This window comes from Helianthus annuus, chromosome 15 (assembly GCF_002127325.2).
Source record: "Helianthus annuus cultivar XRQ/B chromosome 15, HanXRQr2.0-SUNRISE, whole genome shotgun sequence".
NCBI lineage: Eukaryota > Viridiplantae > Streptophyta > Magnoliopsida > Asterales > Asteraceae > Helianthus > Helianthus annuus.
This window is the reverse complement of record NC_035447.2, coordinates 10726780-10749125: the sequence shown is the minus strand read 5'-3', so window position 1 is coordinate 10749125 and position 22346 is coordinate 10726780. Positions and strand designations below refer to the sequence as shown.

General features: G+C 35.9%; 2 protein-coding genes across 2 annotated transcripts; both read left to right on the top strand.

Annotated features, from left to right (window-relative positions):
* Positions 1-1426: 1426 nt before the first annotated feature.
* On the top strand, positions 1427-8538 carry LOC110910584 (protein disulfide-isomerase). Its single transcript, XM_022155208.2, has 10 exons — positions 1427-1682; positions 2817-2868; positions 2963-3250; positions 4347-4544; positions 5194-5310; positions 5410-5544; positions 5673-5792; positions 7192-7309; positions 7463-7575; positions 8171-8538. The coding sequence occupies exons 1-10, from the start codon at positions 1492-1494 to the stop codon at positions 8378-8380; spliced, it is 1542 nt and encodes a 513-aa protein (XP_022010900.1). The 5' UTR covers positions 1427-1491; the 3' UTR covers positions 8381-8538.
* Positions 8539-11252: 2714 nt separating this feature from the next.
* Positions 11253-14932, top strand: LOC110910585 (protein disulfide-isomerase). The gene is made up of 10 exons (XM_022155211.2): positions 11253-11624; positions 12626-12656; positions 12750-13037; positions 13125-13313; positions 13401-13526; positions 13625-13762; positions 13843-13962; positions 14111-14228; positions 14306-14418; positions 14532-14932. The coding sequence occupies exons 1-10, from the start codon at positions 11446-11448 to the stop codon at positions 14748-14750; spliced, it is 1521 nt and encodes a 506-aa protein (XP_022010903.1). The 5' UTR covers positions 11253-11445; the 3' UTR covers positions 14751-14932.
* Positions 14933-22346: the final 7414 nt, after the last annotated feature.

Here is a 22346-nt window from a genome sequence, read left to right as displayed (position 1 = left end):
CCGGGCCCGACACCCAATGGCCTAAGTATTTTTATATTTTTGAAGTTATTAGTAGTATCTATAACTTCAATTATTTTTTTACAACTTTGTTCATTGTCACTAAAGCTAAGCTTATAGTCATTGAGATCATGTGTTGTTCAGTTATTTTAATTGGGTTTTTGGTTAGTTAGGTTGGGTTAATCGAATTATTCTCTTTGAAATTGTAACTAATATCGAAACCGAATTACATTTCGGATGTTTGGGTTTCGGGTTAAGCTGATAAATTGCATTTTATGGCTATTAAGCAATATAAAAAACACATGTAACGAACATTGAAACATATCAAGTTCCAAAGTCATAAAATGTAACGAAAATCAAACCATAAAATGTATCAAGTTCCAAAAATCCAACAAGCTATAAAAAAGTATAACCACAAGCAAAACGTATCAAGTTCCAAAACACCTTCATATCAATAAAATAAAATAAAAAGTATTAGGATGCTTAAAAGTTCTTTTACAAGTTCTGCATACCTAAAAGTAACATATATAGCATACGATATTGTATGATTTGTATCCTTTAAAGATAAATCAAAATCAGCGTTATAATTCATTTTTTGTTAAAAGAATTGAAACATAAACCATAGATTAATTTAAGCGTGTGTCATTCAAGCGGGTGTTATAATAGTACAAATACCACATCAATGTAAACGAGTTAAAACACTCATTTTATATACCGCTTATAAGTTATATATTTCTATGCTATTTTCTTCTAACATTATGTTTAAAGTTCTTAAGTTATATCATTATTCTTCTGATAGTTATATTATATCATATATATTTTTACGATCTTGTGTCATGTAACAAATTATGGAAGTATAAACAGCACCAACATGACACCCGTCCGAATTGATAATCTATGAAATGATAAAATTTCAATGTTTACATGTGTTTTATATTCTTTATATACCAGTTTTTAAATTTGTTATTTATTTTTGTTACAAGTTTTATTTTATAAAGTTTTTTCAACTTTAGTTTTTTTATATATTTTAAATGAATTGATAATCTATAGAGTTAAATGTGATTTTAGGCCTTGTGGTTTGAGTCATTTTGACAGTTTAATCCAAAGGTTTCATTTTTCGCCTGTGGGTCCAAAAAGGTTTCACCGTTGCCATTTTAGTCCACTGGGTTAACTTAGTCCATTCTATTAACGAGAAAGACAATTTGGTCATTTTATATGGCCGAATTGCCCTATAGTTCACTAAAAAAATGAATGAAGTTAACCTAGTAGACTAAAATGGCAACGGTGAAAAATTTTTGAACCCACAGACGAAAAATGAAACTTTAAACTAAACTGTCAAAATAACCTAAATCACATTGACTAAAATGACATTTAACTCTAATCTATTTCATAACGTTATTACTTATTAGCCAGATTTGAAAAAGGGAAAAAAAAAGTCAACCCACCCAACCGGAGGGAGATGAACAGCAAGTCAGCAATCCAACAACAACAACAATGGCGCGAAGAAATGTTTACAACAGTCAACTCATCTTCATTTCTGTAACGATTCTCAGTTTATTAACATCATCAATCTCTTCTGTTGATAATGTTAGTGCAGAAAACTATGTGTTGACTTTGGATCACACTAATTTCTCTCAAGCTGCTTCCGATCACAGCTTCCTTGTCGTTCAATTTTATGCTCCATGGTTAGTTAACATTTCAATCTGAACTGCACACGTTAATTCGATATGGGTTTGTTGTGAGGTCTGTTGAAATCATTGTTTGAAGATCGAATGGTGTTCTGGTATATGTGTTTATGAGTTGTTCCATTTTGATGTTTGTTTATCAATATCTGTTGATCAATGCTGTTTGTTTAAATGCATTGGCGCAGGTTAGAAGGGGGACCCCCGAACTTTTCGCTCGGTAGTGTAATATATGTGGTTTTAGCATAGAAAATTTTGGGTATATATGTTTTCGACCCCTGGTTCTATAGAAATTTTTGGGTATATACGTTTTCGACCCCCCACGCCCTGCTTGCGGTATGCGCATATAATGTATATATGTGTGGGCGCTCGGGGGCAAAAGTGAAAGTGCACTAATTTTAACGTTATTTTACTAATTTCGTGAAAATAACATTAAAAGAGGGGGATGGTTAATCATGCATCATGTGGTGGCGTTGATAGCCGAAAGACAAAGGGGTACATGCACTAATCGGCAATTGTCTCAATTGCTGAGTGTTATGTGCCTTATGTCCAAGGCTTGATGCAAAACTACTATCGAGCCGGGGGTCTCACTGGAAGCAGTCTCTCTATTCCTACGGGGTAGAGGTAAGGCTGTCTACATCTTACCCTCCTCAGACCCTACCTTAGCTTTGCTATTGGTGGGATTTACTGATTATGATGATGATGATGATGACGACGACGTTTTCGACCCCCCGTCGGAAATCTTAAGCTTCGCCACTGGTTGGTAGTTTGATCTTTAAGGTCTAATGAATTCTTTTTCAACTTCAGAATCACTACCACTTTTTTAAGATTTTAACTAAATTTTCATAAGTATGTTACAATTCAAGATATAAGAACACATGTTTAACTAGAAACAAGTCAACAACCGATATCAGTATTGAAGTTGAATCCCATGTTTAAGATACAATGCATATCTATCTTCAATTTTTTATGTGTTTGTTTCTACATTACCATGACATATCATACTCTTAACATCTCTTTGTTACATTTTCGCCTTGTGCCTATATATATCGTTAGTCTATTATCCGTTAAATCTCAATCAGTGTTACATATCAAGTTGTATTTATTTCTCACCAAAACATTTACCTCGTCTTCCAGCGAGAAGATGCATAAACTCCTGTGCAAATACGTTGAAGAACTCGCCCCAGAGGTAATTACCTCGTTTATCCTACTCTCATGCATAACTAACTAACATTTTTCCACTGTTCCATTAATGAGGTTTTAACCATTTCTTTGATAAGTAGTATGAAAAGGCTGCATCATTGCTGAGTACTCATGACCCTCCAATTGTTCTGGCAAAAATGGATGGTAGTGCGGAGGAGAATAAAGAAGTTGCTGATCGGTTCGAGGTAACGGGTTACCCTACCATTGTGGTCTTACAAAATGGGGGAAGAGACTTTCATGACTATGCAGGTCCTAGAGAGGCTGATGGTATTGTGAGAACACTGAAACGGCTCGTATGTCCTCCGTCAACCGAAATAAAAACTGCTGCAGATGCTCTGAGCCTTATCGATAAAGAAAAGATCTCGATTGTAAGTGCTCTTAATCTCTTTTCATATCATGATGATTAAGCGTTGACCCAAACCCAGTCTGACCCGTCACTCAGCCCTACCTGCCCAACCTTTTTGCCAGGTTTAATATCATCATTATAGTGTAGACGTGTAGTTCCTTTTTACAAACCGAGCGCAGGCAGTTAGGGCTGGCAATTTTACACGAATACACGACACGAACCTACACGAAGTTAACAGGTATCGTGTATGGCCTTAACAGGTATCGTACCAAACAGGTAGACACGAGATTACCTGTTAATTTTCGTGTATAAACAGGTTAAATACCTGTTTACCTGTTAATACCCGTTAGTACATGATAAGAAATTAAATTAAATAAAACTCATCAGCCATGTGCGTGTGGGTTCCTTAATTTCTTTCTGTTTTCATTCCTCATTCAATTCAAAAAAATAAAACCCTAAACTCCCTTTGTAACTCTCAAATAGCATGTCGTGTTCGTGTTTTTGTACGTGTTAACAGGTATTAACAGGTAATTTTCGTGTATAACAGTTGAACAGTCGTGTTAATAGGTATTAACAGGTAATTTTCGTGTATATCGTGTCGTGTTCGTGTTTGAAAAAAAGGACACGATAAGTTATCGTGTCATGTTCGTGTATGGGATTTCGTGTATCGTGTCTTATCGTGTACGGGTATACACGATATGCCAGCCCTACGCATGCTCAACTCGTTTACCTTAACGGGCTGAAATGTTGAGCTTGAGCTCAGCTCATAAAAAGCTCGAGCCAACTCATTTTTATTTATAATTTTTTTTAGATTTTGTACCTTTTACACATATTGATTTATATAAATACAATAGTAATATATTAACAAACACATAATGCAAAATTTATTAACTACAAAATTTATAGTTTTTACATATATCTTATGGTTTTGGCTTAGAATTTATTAATAGTAAAATTTTGGCTTTAGTTTAAACGAGCCATGTAAGGAGCGATCTCCTTGGCTTAGGCTCGGCTCATTTACAAACGAGCCGTTTCAAGCGAGCCTTGAGCCATGATCTTTTTGAACAACCTTAGTTTGTTTTGGTTTTTCGTTGTGAGAAGGAAGTTGATATGTGTAGGTTGGAATATTTTCTACATTTTCTGGTGAGGAATTCGATAAATTTACGGTCATAGCTAACGAAATGCTCTGGGATTCTTGGGACTTTGATGTTTTTCACACTACGGATGCCAGCCTCCTTCCTCGGGGTGAATCATCTGTAACAACACCAACACTTAGGTTACTGAAACCATATGATGAACTCTTTGTTGACTCCCAGGTGTGGCACAAGTTCACTATATATTTTCATTTGTTTTTTGAATAAATTGCATTTAAGTCTTTTAAGTTTGAGCCAAATTGCAGGCGATGTCCTTTAACTGATGAAATGATGAAATTACAGTGGATGTCCTTTATTTTACTGTTTCTTATCAGGCAGTGTCTTTTTGCCCTAACCCAGTTAAATTTTTCCGTTAACTCTTAACACGTGACACTCACATGAGGCATTATGGTCATTTTCACTTAATAACTAAAATAAAAAATAAACATAATATATATTAACAACAAAATAAGTGAAAATGACCATTATGCCCTCATTTGAATGGCACATGTTAAAAGTTAACACAAAAAAATGATTGGGTTAAGGCAAAAGGACACCTTATGATGACAAACACTAACATAAAGGATATCCAGTGTAATTTCATCACTTAAAGGACATCGCCAGCAAATCTGGCTCAAACTTAAAGAACGTACAATGCAATTTACCTTTTTTTTTTTCTGCGTTAGGCAGGTGGCCTTTTAAGGGTTAAAGGCAGAAAACCAGTGTAAGCTGGATTTGAACATGAGACCTCTGCTAGAGGGACTCAAGCGCTTACCAACTATTTCCATCAGTTGAATATTATATAATTTTTTTATTTTTTGTGATTGTACAGAATTTTCAAGTTCATGACATGAGGAATTTCATCATAGATGCTAGCTTTCCTCTTGTTGAGGACAACAACACACCTAGTGCGGTTAAGCAGTGGCTATCGCAACTTTCTGACGAAGAGGTTTGCAATTATTTTGCTTGCAGAAAACCAAAAACTATAACAAAATGATCAAATTTATTCTTTTTCAAAAGTATGAAACAATTATTGATTTTTGCATAGGTAACACTATTCGTGGATTCTGATGAGCATTTTAATGTTTTCAAGATTAAATTGCAAAATGTTGCGGCTGTATATAAACGCGAAAGACTAAGGTTCTCCTTGTCCGATTTAAGGACTGATGAAGATGTCCTCGAGGTTAGTTTTCTTCTTACGACGACAAATGTTGATTGTTCTTCATTTTCGTAAGAAAGGTAGGTTGTTTGCAACCAAATCTATTATGGTAGTTTGAAAACTTAATCGCGTGTTTACATTTTTGCGAACAGTATTATGGCCTGAGATTTGATCAAGTACCTCTCATAATCATACACAGCGATGACGGGTCACGCTACATGAAAGCAAATATAAAGCCTGATGATATTTCTTCTTGGTTAAATGAATATAAGGTATGTCTTTAAATATTACATCTACATTTTTTTCGTAATGTTGGTGTTACAAGTTGACTTTTACTCTAACCCGTAGCGACCTACAGATACCATGCTAACAGGATTTTCTGAACTAAAATCTAATGCATTAGTAAGTAGTATGAGATCAAATGGTAAATTTGTAAAGTTAATTCTCATGGATATCACAAAATGGATATATTTGCAAATTTTCATGGGATGGATAGAATACAACATTTTTTTTTGGTAATATTAACTTCAGAAATCTGTGAAAAGGATAATTTTGTGATTTTCGTTACACATAGAGATGGCAAACGAACCCAAACCCGAAGGGTAAACCAGAAACTGAGATGGGTATGGGATTAGTATAAAAAAATTTCGTTGGTATGGGATGCGTATGGTGTTAGGTTATACCCATCTTGATTACCCGAAACATACATACATATTTACCTGAACCATAATTGTAAGCGTTTTCTATTTTACTTTTTCTTCCATTTGTCCTTGGGTAGTATGTAATCTACTAATCTACCAATAGGGCTAGCAATTGGGTACCTGTTAAGACACGATTAGACCTGTTTGACTGAAAAATACACCCTTTGACTTTTTTAATTTTTGAAATAATTAAAATTACAATGTTAGGATCTATCATTTATTCATCTTTGTACATAAAACATAAAACTGTTTTATAAACATGAGGTAGAAAGTAGTTAAACGAGTCGTAATCATGTTTAGAAATTATGTTGTGCGCGCCGTCAGAAACCTGTTAGACCTGTTAAGACACGATTTGCCAGCCTTATCTACCAACTTTTTAGTTTTTATATTTATAATTCTTTGGGTAATATAATTATATAAACTTTTAAAAATAGTAAGAAGAGTAAATTACGATTTTGGCTCTGTGTTTATATCACTTTTACCCTTTCAGCTCACAAAGGAATCTTTTAACATCTGAGCCCCAACGTCTTTTTTCTAACCCTTTTGGCCCGTAAAAGTAAATGGATGGGGTTAGTGTTAGGGGCCAAAAGGGTTAGAATAAAAGACGTTGGGGGCTCAGATGTTAAAAGATTCCTTTTTAGGCTAAAAGTGTAAAAGTGATATAACCACAGGGACCAAAATCGTAATTTACTCTAGTAAGAAATATACTTGGGAATCCCATGAAACAAGGGGTACAAACTTTTTCCCTCAAACAAGAAACTTTACATATACAAGATTTATACAGGATTTGTTTTGCTACAAACAATCTTAATTCAATTTGAGGATCATGTGAAACCTCAATAAAAAGGTCATAGTGTCTTGAGGGTGAATTATTTCTAGTTAACCTTACTTTTATGTAAAACGTTCTTCATTTATATGCTCTAGATGCTTTATTTGAGATTATCGACTGTTCTTTGTTACATGTGTGTAGGACGGCAAGCTAAAGCGCTATCTAAAGTCTCAACCGATTCCTGAAACCAACAACGAGCCTTTAAAGGTGGTGGTTGCTGATAGCCTTCAAGACATGGTTCTGAACTCACAGAAGAACGGTTTGTGCTATGTTTTATGTTAACTCTAAGGATTATCAATAAGTTGAGTGCATGTTGATATGTGTTTCGTTTAGTGTTAAGGATTTAGACACAATTTTCCATATTTTGTGCTGTTGTTTCCAGGTTCTTAGTCTTTGATCTTTCTTAATGCAGTGTTGCTAGACATCGATGTGCCATCTTGTGCACGGTTCAGAAATTTTGCTGCCCTCATACCCGAGATTGCTGTTTTGTTTGAAAACGATGATGATGTCATAGTGGCGCGTCTGGTAACTTTCTAGTCCTCTTTGATCTTGCATATGCTTGTCTCAATGATCAAGCCTTTTTTAGGGGTGTAAACGAGCCGAGCTAAGTTGAGCCCTGGCGAGCTTAGCTTGTTTAGAGATTTATTTCCTAAGCTCACAACTTGTTTATTATTTATTAGTTATTTATCTATATTATAATTATACACACACACATATATATACATATATAGATACACATAATTATAACTTTGATATATGAAATACTATTTAATTTTTTTTATCATAGTTTTATATATAATATTAACTATTATGTATATATTTTATAATTTAAATAAAAATTATATAAGTAATCTGCCCGTTTGAGCTTCCGAGTCTAGTCAAGCTCGATATGTAAAGCTCAATCTTCCTTATAGAAAGAGCTCCATTAGAAGCTTGAACTCGTTTCAAGCTTTTGTCGATCTAATCTCGAGTAGCTTACAAGTAGCTCAACTTGTTTACACCCCGAAGTATGACCCAAAATCGAGTTCAAATCCAAACTTTGGCGTTATTTAAAAAGCAACGTCAATTTTCTTTTCACGTTTATGTCTTAACTTCTCTTTTGTGTTTTAACTCTATCTAGGATGGAGCAACAAATGACATCCCCAACGACATGTTCGATGTTAGAAGTTGCTACACGCTTTACTTTAAGCCTGCAAATGGAACATTATTACCATACGATGGTGCTGAGACGAAGGAGGACATAATCACATTCATTCGTGACAATCGGCCCATTCATAACATGTATCTCATGCCCCAATCGGTCGAATCAGTTACAGTTGATGATCGATGAATCAGTTACACTTGACCAATGAAATAATCAAACTTTGTTGTTTTTACAATTGACTATCAAAACTATAGCGTTAAACCTTTTCACCAACTTAAATGTGTAATACATATGACATTATTTCTTTATAAAGAATCAAGCAAATATAGTAAATGTGGACATAACATGGGTTTTTAATCATCTCTCACACTATTGGAGCGGCTTGAAGCTCGCTGGTTTGACTCGTTTAAGTTAAGCTCATAAGTTATTAACCAATCCCATTATATACATATTATTTTAAATTTGTCATGAATAGTAATTCAATATTTTAGATTATTTGTTTTAATTTTATAATAATATTTTATTCTATCACACAACTTAATTTTTTTATATATATGATTTGAAAGTTGTGATACTAATTCAATACCTTTTGAGTATATGTTTAAATTTTTATAATAATATTTTATTCATCATATAATTTGCTTTTTAATAGCTTATGTAAATCAACTTTTTTAAAAGTCTACCTTCTTAACTATGATTGTTTTTTTAATCTAACATTGCGATATAAATTTTATTAAAAGCAGATACTTTGTCATTGTCGTACCAAACCGAACCAAGACCGACCGAACAACATTTGTATCGGTACCGATATTTATTTTTATTGTTTTTGCTTTCTATAATATGACACGGTAGCTATCATATCGTACCAAACAACATTGGTAATGGTACATGTATTCATTTTTAAGGTTTCTATTTCTGATATTTCTTTATTATACAACTCTGGCAGCGACGATAAATGAATATCATCGCTACCGATACCGTGTCAATCTGAATTGATCGATATTTTACAAACAATATCGGTGTTGGTAGCAATGATCATTTTTTTTCATTTTCAGTCGATATAAATACATGTTGATTTCTATACTTAGTGAATTATCGTATCAGTATTGAAACGAACCGAAACCGATACCCATTAAATGCCTGCAATAACGTACCGCCGCAAAGCGCGGAGAAATAACCTAGTTTATAAATAAGCTAAACTAGCCTATATAATTGTATATGGTTGATGACTCTAACTAAGACAACTCAAATATAATTTTTACTTAAAATATATATTAAACATAGTTTTTATTTAAATAAGCTTGCTTGTCAAGTCACGAGTCGACCCGAGCTTTTTACAAGCCTAGCTCGAACTCTAATGTTAGTTCCTTAAGACTATCCTCATTGGTGACCTTTGTTTAGATTGGTTGCCACTTGTCAAAATAATATTGGTTGTATTAAAATTAAAAAAAGAAAAAAGAAATTGAAACCACAAGTTGGAGCAACCTAGGTCATGACCCAAGAACATGCTCAACTTCATACACTTGTCCTGCACCATTTTTTATTAATTATTATTTCCCTCATCGATTGAATTACTCAAATAACTTTTTTATAATTAAACTTATAAGAAAAACTAAATACACAATATTTCTTAAAATAATTTTTTGAACATCTCGATAGAAGTTTTATTAAAAATAGATTTGGTTTAAAAAACACATTTTTAATATAAAATCTTTATCTATTATATATAATAAATGAAAGTTGGTTTGGGTTGGGTTGTTAAGACCGTGGGGTATGGTGGGGCGGGGGTTTGGGGTATGGGTTGACACGTGGACTTCGAGCCCCCCCACTGGTGAGTGACGTGTTGGGTCGGTATGACGGGGCGTGGCTAGCCCGCGTGGGTTGGCTAGTTTTATTAAAATTAAAAAAAAGCCTAAAATTAAAAAATACACACAAAATTAAAAAAAAGAGCCTAAAAATATTATTAAAATTTCCTAAAAATTAAAAAATTCTACAAAAAAAAAAAGGATTACAAAATTTAAAAAAAATCCTAAAGCGTTAGGTAGATTTCAAAAAGGGCGAATTTGTCAAACGGTTTCCGCTTCTTGCCCCGGAACTCGATGTTGGCCACCGCCACCCGGTCTTCGTGACTTATATCACCGCCCGGGACACTGTCGTAGTAGGCTTTAAAACGATCGAGCTTCGGTCGTAGCTCGCGCCACTTGTGTTGGCACGCGTTTAAATTTTGTCGGTAGTTCGCCACGTTGTGCTAGTAGCTAGCGAAAGCTTCCGGCCAGTAACAGGTCTCACCGGGTTGGCGGCCCTTCATCGCGTCCACGACGCTCATGACAATGCTAGCTATTCCTCGTGCGTCCAAGAGGCCATCGATCAAGTGTGTGTGGGTAGCGGGTTCGGGTAGGTGGAGTGAAGGGTTGGGGTAGCGATGTGGAAAAGGCGGTGGGGTTGGGGGTTTTATAGCGACTTGGGTGAACCGTTTGGCTTGGCCAAACGACTATTTTTTAAATTTTAAACATAGCCGCTATGACCTAGCCAACCAGCCAATGAGAGCCGGCCACGGAGGACCGCTAGGCATGCCCAACGCCCGGGTTGAAACCCCCGCCCAAGGGGCCACGCCGAAACCCAAGCCCACCCGGGGTGGTGACTTGTGCGTTTGTACCCAACCCACGCCCCAACCCCCGCACCATACCCCATAGTCTAATGGGAATGAAAGGTTGAGTTGTGTAGATTCAAGAAAGAGAAATTAGTTTTTTATTAAAGGTTGGGTTGAGTTTGAATTGTAAATGGGGATAATCTAGTATTAAACTGAACTAGATTTTGCGAGTTAAGACGTGCTCGTTATGATAAATTTCAATAAAATAAAAAATAAATGAATCGATTTTAGCATTTCCTCACATTTATGAATGGTTGAAACTTTGAAACTTAAAAATGATTAACTTAAATTTTAGTTAATTTTGGGTTGAAGTTTTGGACTTGATCCATCTAGTAGTGGATCAATTACTGTTCAAACACTCAAAGGAGACTATCTTCTTATTTTTAGACAACATCTGGAATATCGAAAAAAAAAAAAATCTAGAATATATGATGCGAAGATGACAAAATAAAAGCCAAACGACGTCGTATAGAGTGCATCTCCACCAAACACCTTATTTATCCACGTTGAATACGCTCCTTTGTCTTGGTCATCTTCACATGCGATAACGCTTGTGACTTTCTAGAGAGAGAGCGAGTAAGAGAGAGAAAGCTTCACAGCTATGGCGTCTGCTAGGGTTTCTACTGCATTCATCTTAATTTCTGCTATCTTATTCTCCATTGCATCGTTCTCTTCTGCTACTGAGGCTGAGAAAGAACATGTGCTGACTCTAGATCACTCTAATTTCTCAGAAATCGTATCGAAACACAAATTCATCGTCGTTGAGTTCTATGCTCCCTGGTATACAACTATTTCTTCGATTTATTGTTCATTTTTTATGTTGTATAGATTCGATCTGGTTTAGTAATTAGTAATTAACCTAGCTAATTGTTGTTTGTCATTGATTTGATGCTTGTAGAACAGTGTTTGATGTTGTTATTTATCGTGAATTTGAACTTGAAAGCACTGCTTGTTTGTAGATCGGTTTATAATTCGCTTTTCTGTTGTGTAGATTTGATGTTTGTTATTGATTTGAAGCTTCTAGTCTTCTAGAAAAGTGTTTGACTGTTGTTAATTACTTAATTATTGTGAATTTGAACTTTAAAGCATTGAAAGTATGTAGATCGGTTTAGTTTTTGATTGTTTGTGAATTTGTAAGGAATTTGTTCTGTTTGTGTGTGCTTGCATGTGTTGTTTTAGATACAGATCTGACTTTGTAATTGATATTTAGAGAGGAATTAGAAAGGAAATTTGAGATCTGTGATTCAAGAAATTAGTGATAAAGGTCTCATAATTAGGTAATTTTTAATGTTAATTTATTCGCATGTGGTGAGCGCTTAAATTCAAAATCAGATCAGGTTCATATACTCCATTTTTTTTTAATAATAACCAGTTTTTTATTCGACTCATCTAGATCTGGTGAATCCATGGTGAATCCCTGCTAATAAATTTACTGTCCTATTGTGTTTTCATTGATAGTATGTCGTAAATTATTCTATATCTTCTAGAAATTTTAATTTGATGCTCTAGGAGATTATAGTTGCTTCAAAAAATTTCGACGGAAATTTTGGAATTTTTTAGTCGTGTTGTTTAGTGTATCTGTGTTTTAAGTTATTTGAAATGGTTGCGTATATTCCGTAGTGCTTTTTTGTACTCAAATTTGTTGGGTATCCATGGTTCAAATTGCATGTATAGACGTTTTATGCGTCTACTCGTCTAGAATTTCCCTTGTTTTACCAATTAATTGTGAAATAGAATATGTTGCTAACACATGTGAATAATACATCCTGATTTTCTAACAGGTGCGGTCACTGTAAGAATCTTGCTCCAGAGGTATCTATCTTGTTTCCTGGATGGTCAACCTATATTTTCTGAAAAGCAGTATAGCTAAAAGTAATGGTTTTTACTTGTATTCTTTACGTGCAGTACGAAAAGGCTGCATCTGTGTTGGCAAGCCACGATCCTCCTGTTGCTTTGGCAAAGGTTGATGCCAACGCTGAGGAAAACAAAGGACTTGCCGAACAGTTTGAGATTCAAGGTTTCCCCACAATCAAGATCTTGAAAAACGGAGGAGAAGTTGTTCAAGACTACAAAGGCCCTCGTGAAGCCGACGGAATAATTGAATACCTAAAGAAACAAGTCGGTCCTGCATCGTTTGAGATCAAAACTCCAGAAGATGCAGGTAGTCTTATAGATGACAAGAAGGTCTTTGTGGTAAGCTTTTTATTTCATCCTTTCCCCACCAACTTTGTACTTGTTACAATCTTACCCATGACTTAAATGTTTGATGTATCATTGCAGGTAGGAATTTTCCCCACATTATCCGGTGAAGAGTTTGAGAATTTCACCGCTTTAGCCGACAAGTTGCGTTCGGACTACGACTTTGGCCACACTACAAATGCCGAACTCCTTCCCCGTGGGGAATCGTCAGTGACCACCCCAACCGTTAGGTTACTGAAGCCGTTTGATGAACTATTTGTCGATTTCCAGGTACCGCCACACGCATAAAGAAATTGATAATTCTTTTATACGTTTACTCATCACCAGTCTGTTAACACGTCCCTTGTGATCTTTCAGAAATTTGATGTCGATGCTTTGGAGAAGTTCATTGTAGACTCCAGCATTCCTCTTGTGACACTCTTCGACCAAAGCCCAACCAACCAACCATTTCTAGTCAAATACTTCGAAAGTCCCGATGCAAAGGTACACGTCTTATTTACTTATTTTTCTTTTCTTTCCTGAATTAGTTCGATGTGACTTAGCAACACGGTTTGTATGTTTGTTGTTCTTCTTTTGGCTAGGCTATGTTGTTTCTGGATTTCAGTCACGAGAATATTGACGGTTTCAAGTCGAAATACACGGAAGTTGCTGGCTTATACAAAGGAAAGGGATTAAACTTTCTTCTGGGTGATCTTAAAGCTAGTCAAGCTGCCTTGCAGGTAAAATCATCTTTCTTCATTTTCTATTTTTCTTTCATCTTTAATTGCATCTTGAATTTTCCGTTAATCTGGATGTGCAGTATTTTGGACTTAAAGAGGACCAGTCACCTGTTCTTATTGTACAAAACACCAATGGTCTCAAGTTCATCAACTCAAACGTTGAAGTCGATCAAATCGCTCCTTGGTTGAAGGACTACGTGGTATGTATGTATTACTTTGGTAAAATGATTTAGGAGATAATAAGCTTTTAAATACACATTAGGCGATGATCGTCGGTTTCTTTTAGCAGTATCTGTGTTTGTTTTTTCCCATTAGAGGTAAAATAAAACAAAATGGTGACATTCTCAGGATGGAAACGTGAAGCCATTTATAAAGTCAGAGCCGATTCCAGAAACCAACGATGAGCCTGTGAAGGTGGTGGTCGCCAACAGCCTTAAAGACATGGTTTTGGACTCCAAAAAGAACAGTAAGATTTTGCCTTCATTTTTCTTAATTTCTTAAATTTATTTACACTTTTTCTAAGCTTATGGTTTGGGCCCACAGTTCTACTAGAGATCTACGCACCGTGGTGTGGTCACTGCAAGAAACTGGCCCCAATCTTGGATGAAGTTGCCGTTTCCTTTGAAAATGATGCTGATGTCATGATCGCAAAGTTTGTAAGTTTCCACTTGTTTCTTACATCGAATGCTAGTCAAACACGGGAATTTTTCAAGTATGGGTCAAAACAGGTAGTTTGTTTTGTGTATGACTTGTAAAACTTTTGTGTTAGGATGGATCAAACAACGACATTCCAAGCGAGACATTTGAAGTTCAAGGTTACCCGACACTATACTTCAAAACTTCAAGTGGTAAAGTGGTGCCGTATGAAGGAAATAGGACAAAGGAGGATATCATCGAGTTCATTAAAAAGAACCGTGATGGCGCGGATGAGACCATTCAAGCAACCACAGGCACAGCCACAACCGAATCAAGCAAAGACGAACTATGAAGAGTTTTTATTTGATGTACTGCTTTGAACCCTACTAGACCTTTTTAAGTTAAAATTTTGGATTTTGTTGTATGGTACAAACAACCACTACCCCTAACCACAATAATGCACCAGTTGCCACCACCACCACCACCAGTCACTTTTGGGTAGAATGAAGATAAATAAATTATTTAGTAACAAAACAAGTTTGTTGGTTAAAGGTATAAAATTTGCTGGGTGATTTAACTGCATAGATATAGAAGGTACTTGGATCATTATCAAACTGGTTGCCTTTTTCATCAAGTAGTAATCCACACGACATACTAACCCTCAAAAGTCTCAATTAGTTAAAAGTTCTTGAAGTAACTTCTAAGATACTCCTAAGTAGCTATTGTAGCCTATTTTCTTGAGTCTAGTGGCATCTCGTGGGTGAGATAAAACTTGAGGACCATCAGGTCTTAGGTTCGATTCTTACAAGAGGGTTTTTTCCAGATTTATCGTGTTTCCTTCTAAATTATTGTACAGACATTATTGTTTAGTGGAATGGGATATGATCGGGTGGTTTTGCTGATAGCACAATGATACTCCAGTGGTAAATGGTCCGTCAATAATCCAAATTTGCCAGTAAAAAAAAGCTATAGCAGCCTACATTTATTCCAATGTATCAAAACATTGTATGTTTACTTGTACGCTGAGATACTTGGGATTATCGTCAAAGGTTGCAGGTACAATGCGGGTGTAGTTGGCAATAGAGGTGTACAAAAAAAGGTACCCGAACCGAACCATCGGTTTATAGACTGGTTAATATTCTTAATCTTTGGAATCGGTTAAAACCGGTTTTTAATCGAACCAAATCGATTACTACCGGTTCGGGTTCCCACCATGTAAAATTGGTTCTAAAAAACAGTTTAAAAAAAAAGAAAAAAACGGTCCTCACTCCTCCCCCCCCCCCCCCCCTAAAAAAAATCAATTTAGTTAAAAACCGAACCAATTAAAAAAACCGATTTATACACCTCTACTGACAACGGAATAACCTGTGAATGATTCCGTGTGCTGCTTTCAGTTAAGAGATGTATTAGATGAGTTTCTAAACACCTATTAAGCGGACCAAGGTGATCCCTTGTAAAGTTGTAATTGCCTAAACGCTTTTCAAAAGGTGCTCAAGAAAATAGGGTCGCAGCCAAAATCGATGGTTACTGGACACCCGTGCAGTTTGTAAATACTTTCAAGAAAAACTTAGGCCATGTGTGAGCGATCGCGAAGGGATGTGATAATGCTATGAAGTGGCCATGTATATTTTGTAAGTGTGTGGACGATAACCAAAATCGTATTAAACACGCATGTAGTAAGGGATAGAGCCGACACAATATATGGGTGGTACCACTTAGGGATCGTATGCTACATATATTTTGGATTGTTTTAACTTATGAGCATAACATAGGTTATTGTTAATGTTTGTACATGACCCGGATGCAGGATTGGTTGTGGTCTGATTTAATTTACACCAAGAAACACACACTTTGAAACTTGAAACTTATTACATAACATTTATTTGATACGGGCCCACTTAACTAAACTCATGATATCGCCAACTTTATATGTTTCGATACGCTCTTCTTAATTAAACACGGATGTAGGCAGGGGCGGACCTACCCACACTCGCGAGTGGGCGGCCGCACCCCTTGAAAAATATTTTTTAGTTAATTTTTCGGTAAAATCTCGACCGCACTCCTTGGAATTTTTCACCCACACCCCTTAAAAATTTCAATCGCCCCCCTTAGACAAAAAAAAATCATATTTTTAATTTATAAAAAAATTGTAATAAACATTGTTTTTTATAAAAATATAACCTAAACACTGACTTTTATAATAATATTACATCATTTATAAGTTTGTAACTCACTTATTAAACAATTTAGCCCAACCCAACCCCACTTAACCCAACCTAACAGAATTTGAACTATAATAAAATAAGCCAACCCAAACCGCCCTTCCTATTCTGTTTCTCCCGCTCTCTCTCTCATGACCTCGTCTGCCTCTGCGATCCTCTTCCCCAACGACGCAACAGCCATCCAACTCCACTTTCTTGCTGGAAATCGCAAACATCCGGACACCAAACTCAACAGAATCCAAACAATACAAGCTACCAACGTTTTTTAATGTTATTGTTGCTTTATGTTGTTTTTTAGAAGAAATAGAGTTATAGAGATGATAAAAAAAATGTTTGAAATTTTATGTATTTTGATTTTTTTTTGTTCTAGACTTTAATAGGATGATTTTGTTGTTTAGATGAGTTTTTGGTTGTTACAACTTAAAAGACAAAAGTAATCGACAATTAGTAGGTCTTGAAAAGAAAATTGAAAATTATGGAGCGATAACTTAGGGAGCGATTCATATGTTTGCTACTTTAGTGTTGTTTTATGAACTTATGGATCGATTTATATGTTTGGATAGATTTATAAATTGAAAAGTAGCTCTAGATGATGTTTTGGAAAGATTTCAAAAAATGAAAACTCGTACGGCGACATTTTAAATATGTGTAACGACGTTTGGCGTATTTTTAACGATTACATAAATTTTAGCTTGATTTACTTTTGTTTTTTACATGACCGGCCCGACCGACCGGATCCGACCCGATATGAACCGAATTTTTTTATATACCTATGGGCCTAAAATCTTTAAAAATTTTCCACACCACCATGAAAAAATTTATGAGTCCATCATTGAACGTAGGTACGAGTTTGTGTGAAGATAGACTCTATAGAAGACTCCTCCCATTTCATAAACTTAATTTCCCATGCCACGATGGACATGGAGTACTAACCGGTACCGGTATCAATAATACCGATACCGAAATTACCCGGTATGGTACGGACCAGTATTTGAAGGTAAAAACCAGTATCGAAAACGTTAAATGTCAATACCGAATCGATACCGAAAATTGAGTCGGTTCAGGAAATTTGGTACCAGTTCCGAACCGATAGCGGGATCTTTAGTTCATCTCTAGAGTTTTGCATTTTATTTTTATGTATTTGTAATTCGATTTAATGCAAAATAAAACCTTGAACTGTATATCATTTGTTAATTTCGTTGCATATTGTATGTTATCACTAACGTCTTTTGATTGAATGCTTGTTGGCTTATGATTTTATTAGAAGAGACGTATGTAAATGGCAGGATAAAGTTAAAAGTCCAACCAAATCTAAGCTAATATTATGGTATGGTATGATTGTGGTGTGAAGTGTGATGTAATAAACTATAACGTAATATAAGGGTGTAAGGGGCACTCATCTAAGAGGCGAGTCCCCTCTCTTACGCTCAACCAACCAACTAGTGCCACGTCAACTCCCCTCTTAAACTCCCCTAACACCCCATTTTGATGGCGGCACTCCCCTCTTAGGGGAGTTGGGTTTTTTTTTTTTTTTTTTTTTTTGTAAAATTATGCATGTTTATAAATTAAAAAAATATTAATAAAAATAAAATAAAAAACATTTCATTAAATTAAAAAAAAATACATTCAAACTAGAAAAATAAAAATCACATTCATACTAGAAAATAAAAATTACATTAAAACTAGAAAATTAAAATTTTAGAAATCGCATGGCCACCCGTACTTGTTAGCGATAGCGATTTCGCGCTTTCGGACGAGGATGAACGGCAACATACTTGGCGGAGCATCGTCGTGCGGCTTGAGGAATGTTTTCATATCTCGATCGTAATTGTAGTTTTTCGTCGTCTCGCGTTGTTCCGATATGAGCTCGCGAGCCTCCGACTCTCTTTTTTTCCTCAATTCGATCGCCTCCAATTCTACCGCTTGCTTCGCTTCTTTCATGGCGGTGTACTCTTTGAATTGTGCCGCCAACTCGGCCGAGCTTCCCTCGGACGATGTAGCTTGACGCTTGTCTCGCCGTTGTGGTCTTTGTGGCGAGGGGTCTTCGTTCATATCCGGTATCGAAGGGTCCACATCAACGGGTTTTCTTTTATGTGCCGAACCTTCACCTTCCTCACCCAACAATGGGACTTGGGCCCATTTCTCGTGTCTTCGAACGACCTCCCACGCCTCGACATGTTGAAAACCGTTCGGAAATTTATCTTTAAATTCTTTTAACGCGACTTTCATCACGTCGAGATCCTTACATCCGCTTCCTCGTGTGCGATCCTACATATTATAAAATAATAAAAATAAAATAATAAGTGTTAAAAAAAATAAGTGTTAAAAAAATATGAACTTAGAAAAAAAATTAAAAATATACAATGTTAAAAAAAATATAATTTTTACCGCTTGTTGGTATAGGCCGTTGAAAAAGTTTATTTTCGTCATCATCGGGTTCCATTTAGACCGTACTTGATGAACGGTCCGGTTACTTCCACAGACAGTTTTGTTAAAATGCTCTAAAATCTTACGCCAAAAACTTTCGCGGTTTTGTTTATTGCCCTTCTTTTTGTTGGTAGAGCAATGTACCCACGCCTTTGCCAACGCCTCTTCTTCGACCTTTGTCCAATTCGTGCTCTTCGTTTTTCCCTTTTTTTCCCGAGCGTCATCTTCATCGTTGCCCGCGTCTTCATCCACATTATATTCATCTTCCTCGTCCTCGTCGCCCAAATTTTGAGTTTCGGGCACTACCTCATCGTCCTCGTCGTCGAAAATAGGTAGAGGACGTTCGACATTTCCTCGTGTAGATGGAACTTGTGGGGCACGAAAAGCATATGGGTCGAAGGCGGGGGATTGAGGAGGAGCGTCCATTGATAACAAATTTTGAAAATAGCCGAAATTGGGTTGTTGGATGTTGTAAAACGAGGGGTGTGAAGGTTGTTGGAAAAAAAACGGGGGTTGTGAAGTGTATCCGAAAGAGGGTTGTGGTTGAGCACTTGCACCGCTCGAACCACCACGAGACGGTTGCGAGCCCCGTCCCTTAGTTTTTTTCTTGGCCTCGCGGGGTTGGTTATCCATTGCTCGGTGTGAAGGGGGTGTGGTTTGAGAGTATAAAAAATAAAGTGAAGTGGGTGTGGTTGGAGAGTATAAAAAATGTGTGAGGTTGATATGGTTTGAGTATAAAAAAATGGAGTGAATGGGATGGTTATTTATATATGTTTTAGAAAAGTGAATTTTTTTTTTTTTAAAAATCCGACCGTTGCATATGACCGTTCCTCAATTTTCGTGCACAAACAGCGGTGACTCCACACCGAGCGACCCCCCCGATTCGGGTCCCCGCGTTGATGGCGGCGGTGTTCCCGATCGGGGACAAGGGTCACCGAACCCCCTCCCCGCGAACGCCCCGTACACCCTAATACAGTACGATAAAATAACATACAATACAATAGGTTGCGATGTTATATATGATATACGATATTATATGATACAATACGTTGTAATATGACATGACATGGCAGGGCAGGATATAATCCAATATGATATGATATGATTTGATACGATATTATATGATATAATATGATACTATATGATATGAAAGGATACGTTGTAATACAATATGATATGACAATATATAACGGTTATATAGCCCTTTAGTTATATAACGGTTTCAACTCAATCCCATGAACCCTGTCTTGTTTACATTTCTAGCCATTATATAACGGTTATATAGCCCTTTAGTTACTCTTAATGACCATTTAAATGATAAGGGTGTGGATGAGGAAGATGACTTTAATAAAACAGGTTTTGTTCAGACGTGTTTCTGACTCGGCACCGAGTTTTGCTTCGGTGGTCGGGATATCGCCGGAGTGGTCGGAACATTGTTGGAGAAGACGACTTTAATAAAACAGGGTATAAACGTGTCAGCGTAGGTAAAGCACAGGGTGTACAACTGAAGTTTACTATATAAATATAGGTAAGATTACGAAAATACTCTTTTGGTAAGGTTACAGTTTTACCCCTCAAGGGGTACATTGATGCAATCAGGAAACATCGGGGTGTAAAGCAACAAAATTTTGAAAAATAGGGGATAAGAGTGCCAACGCCCCCAAACCACATGATAGATCATGAGTGAGATGTAACATGTCTTATTTAAATTATTAAGTTATAATCATGTGCTTTGTAGAAAATCAGGTACTTATGGACCATATAATAAAACAACTTGCTCTCGTGTATCAAGAGTGAAAAGTAGAATCTCTATGTAACTTGTCTAAGTTATGAGCTTCTGCTTTGTAATAAAACAACTTGCACTCATAGTTGCAAAAGTCGCTAGACACTCCCTAGTCAGTCGACCGGGAAGCTGAGAGTACTCGGCATAGGCGGAGAGTACTCGGGGAGTACTCGTACATGTAATTATAAAGAAATTAGTTTTCAGAAATTAAATACTTGTCTAATAACATAAATTTACCAATATTTATAACAAAATACGTGAAAATGATATTCATTATTTAATATGATAGGCATATAAATTATAATTTATTATTTTTTAAGTCAAACTCGGCCCGAATTGACCTACTAGATCCTATTTTGGCCGAGTTTGGCCGCGTTTGATCGACTCCGAGTAATTAGGCGGAGTTAGAGAAAGTTGTCTCGGCAGCCTACCTTGTAGCGACTACTCGGGTGAGTACTCGGCCTTGGAAACCTTATTTTACAACCATGCTTGCACTCATGCATTATTTAAGAGTGAGAAGTAAATCTCTACGTAAATTGTTTAAGATATAAGCTCGTGCTTTGTAGAAGATGAGATACTTCTTAATTATGTAATAAAACAACTTGCACTCATATATCAATATCAAGAGCGGGAAGTAAAATATCTATGTAAATTGTTTAAGTTATAAATAAGTTCATGCTTTGTAGAAGGCTAGTTTAAGATCCCGTGTGTTACACGGGCTATATAAAGAAAATACTTCTTGTAAATCTATTGATTTGATAAATTACACATAAAGGTAAATGCTACTATACTTACAACTGGTTCCCGTGTTACGATTATTAACATATTTAACACTCCCTACTATTTAACACGAAGTTGCTTCTCATTAACAAATAAATACAAAAAAAAAAAATCACAAGTCGTTTTATATAATATATTTTGCTTTATATAATATATAATATAATATAATTCATTTTGTAATTAAACGAAATGAGGCATTAAATATGGGAAAATGTTAAATTACAATATAAAAGTTCTTTTTGCTTATTATTATTTATATGTTGTATCATCATCATCATACTCAGTAAATCTCATCAATAGCACAGCCAATATAGGGTCTGAGGAGTGTAAGATTTAGACAACCTTACCTCTACCCCGTAGGAATAGAGAGGCTGCTTCCAATGAGACCCTCGGCTCATTATTTATGTTTTATGTGAGACTTAAAGTCTTGAATCTAAGACCTTCAAATATGAGTATACCTAAAGGCTTTTCCCTTTGTTAATAGGTCACCAACCTTATTAGTAAGTAACAAACATATAAGCAATCTATAAATCTCATAAAGAAAAACAATAAGGAGTATAATAATGACGTGTGGCAATTAACGACTAAAGAGAAAGTCATGTGACCTAAGATGGTTTTGATTTATTATAATTTATAGATGAGGTAATTATGAAGAGTAAACTGCCATTTTGGTCCATGTGGTTTGGTCATTTTTGCCACTTTAGTCCAAAACTCAAACCTTTTGCATCTGGGTCCC

Excerpts from the sequence above, each read along its gene's own strand:
- LOC110910584 (XM_022155208.2), top strand. The coding sequence starts at position 1,492 with ATGGCGCGAAGAAATGTTTACAACAGTCAACTCATCTTCATTTCTGTA. Across the intron at positions 4,545-5,193 it reads AACTCTTTGTTGACTCCCAG|AATTTTCAAGTTCATGACAT; the intron begins GTGTGGCACAAG and ends GTGATTGTACAG. Across the intron at positions 5,793-7,191 it reads CTTGGTTAAATGAATATAAG|GACGGCAAGCTAAAGCGCTA; the intron begins GTATGTCTTTAA and ends ACATGTGTGTAG.
- LOC110910585 (XM_022155211.2), top strand. The coding sequence starts at position 11,446 with ATGGCGTCTGCTAGGGTTTCTACTGCATTCATCTTAATTTCTGCTATC. Across the intron at positions 12,657-12,749 it reads GTAAGAATCTTGCTCCAGAG|TACGAAAAGGCTGCATCTGT; the intron begins GTATCTATCTTG and ends CTTTACGTGCAG. Across the intron at positions 13,527-13,624 it reads TCGAAAGTCCCGATGCAAAG|GCTATGTTGTTTCTGGATTT; the intron begins GTACACGTCTTA and ends TCTTTTGGCTAG.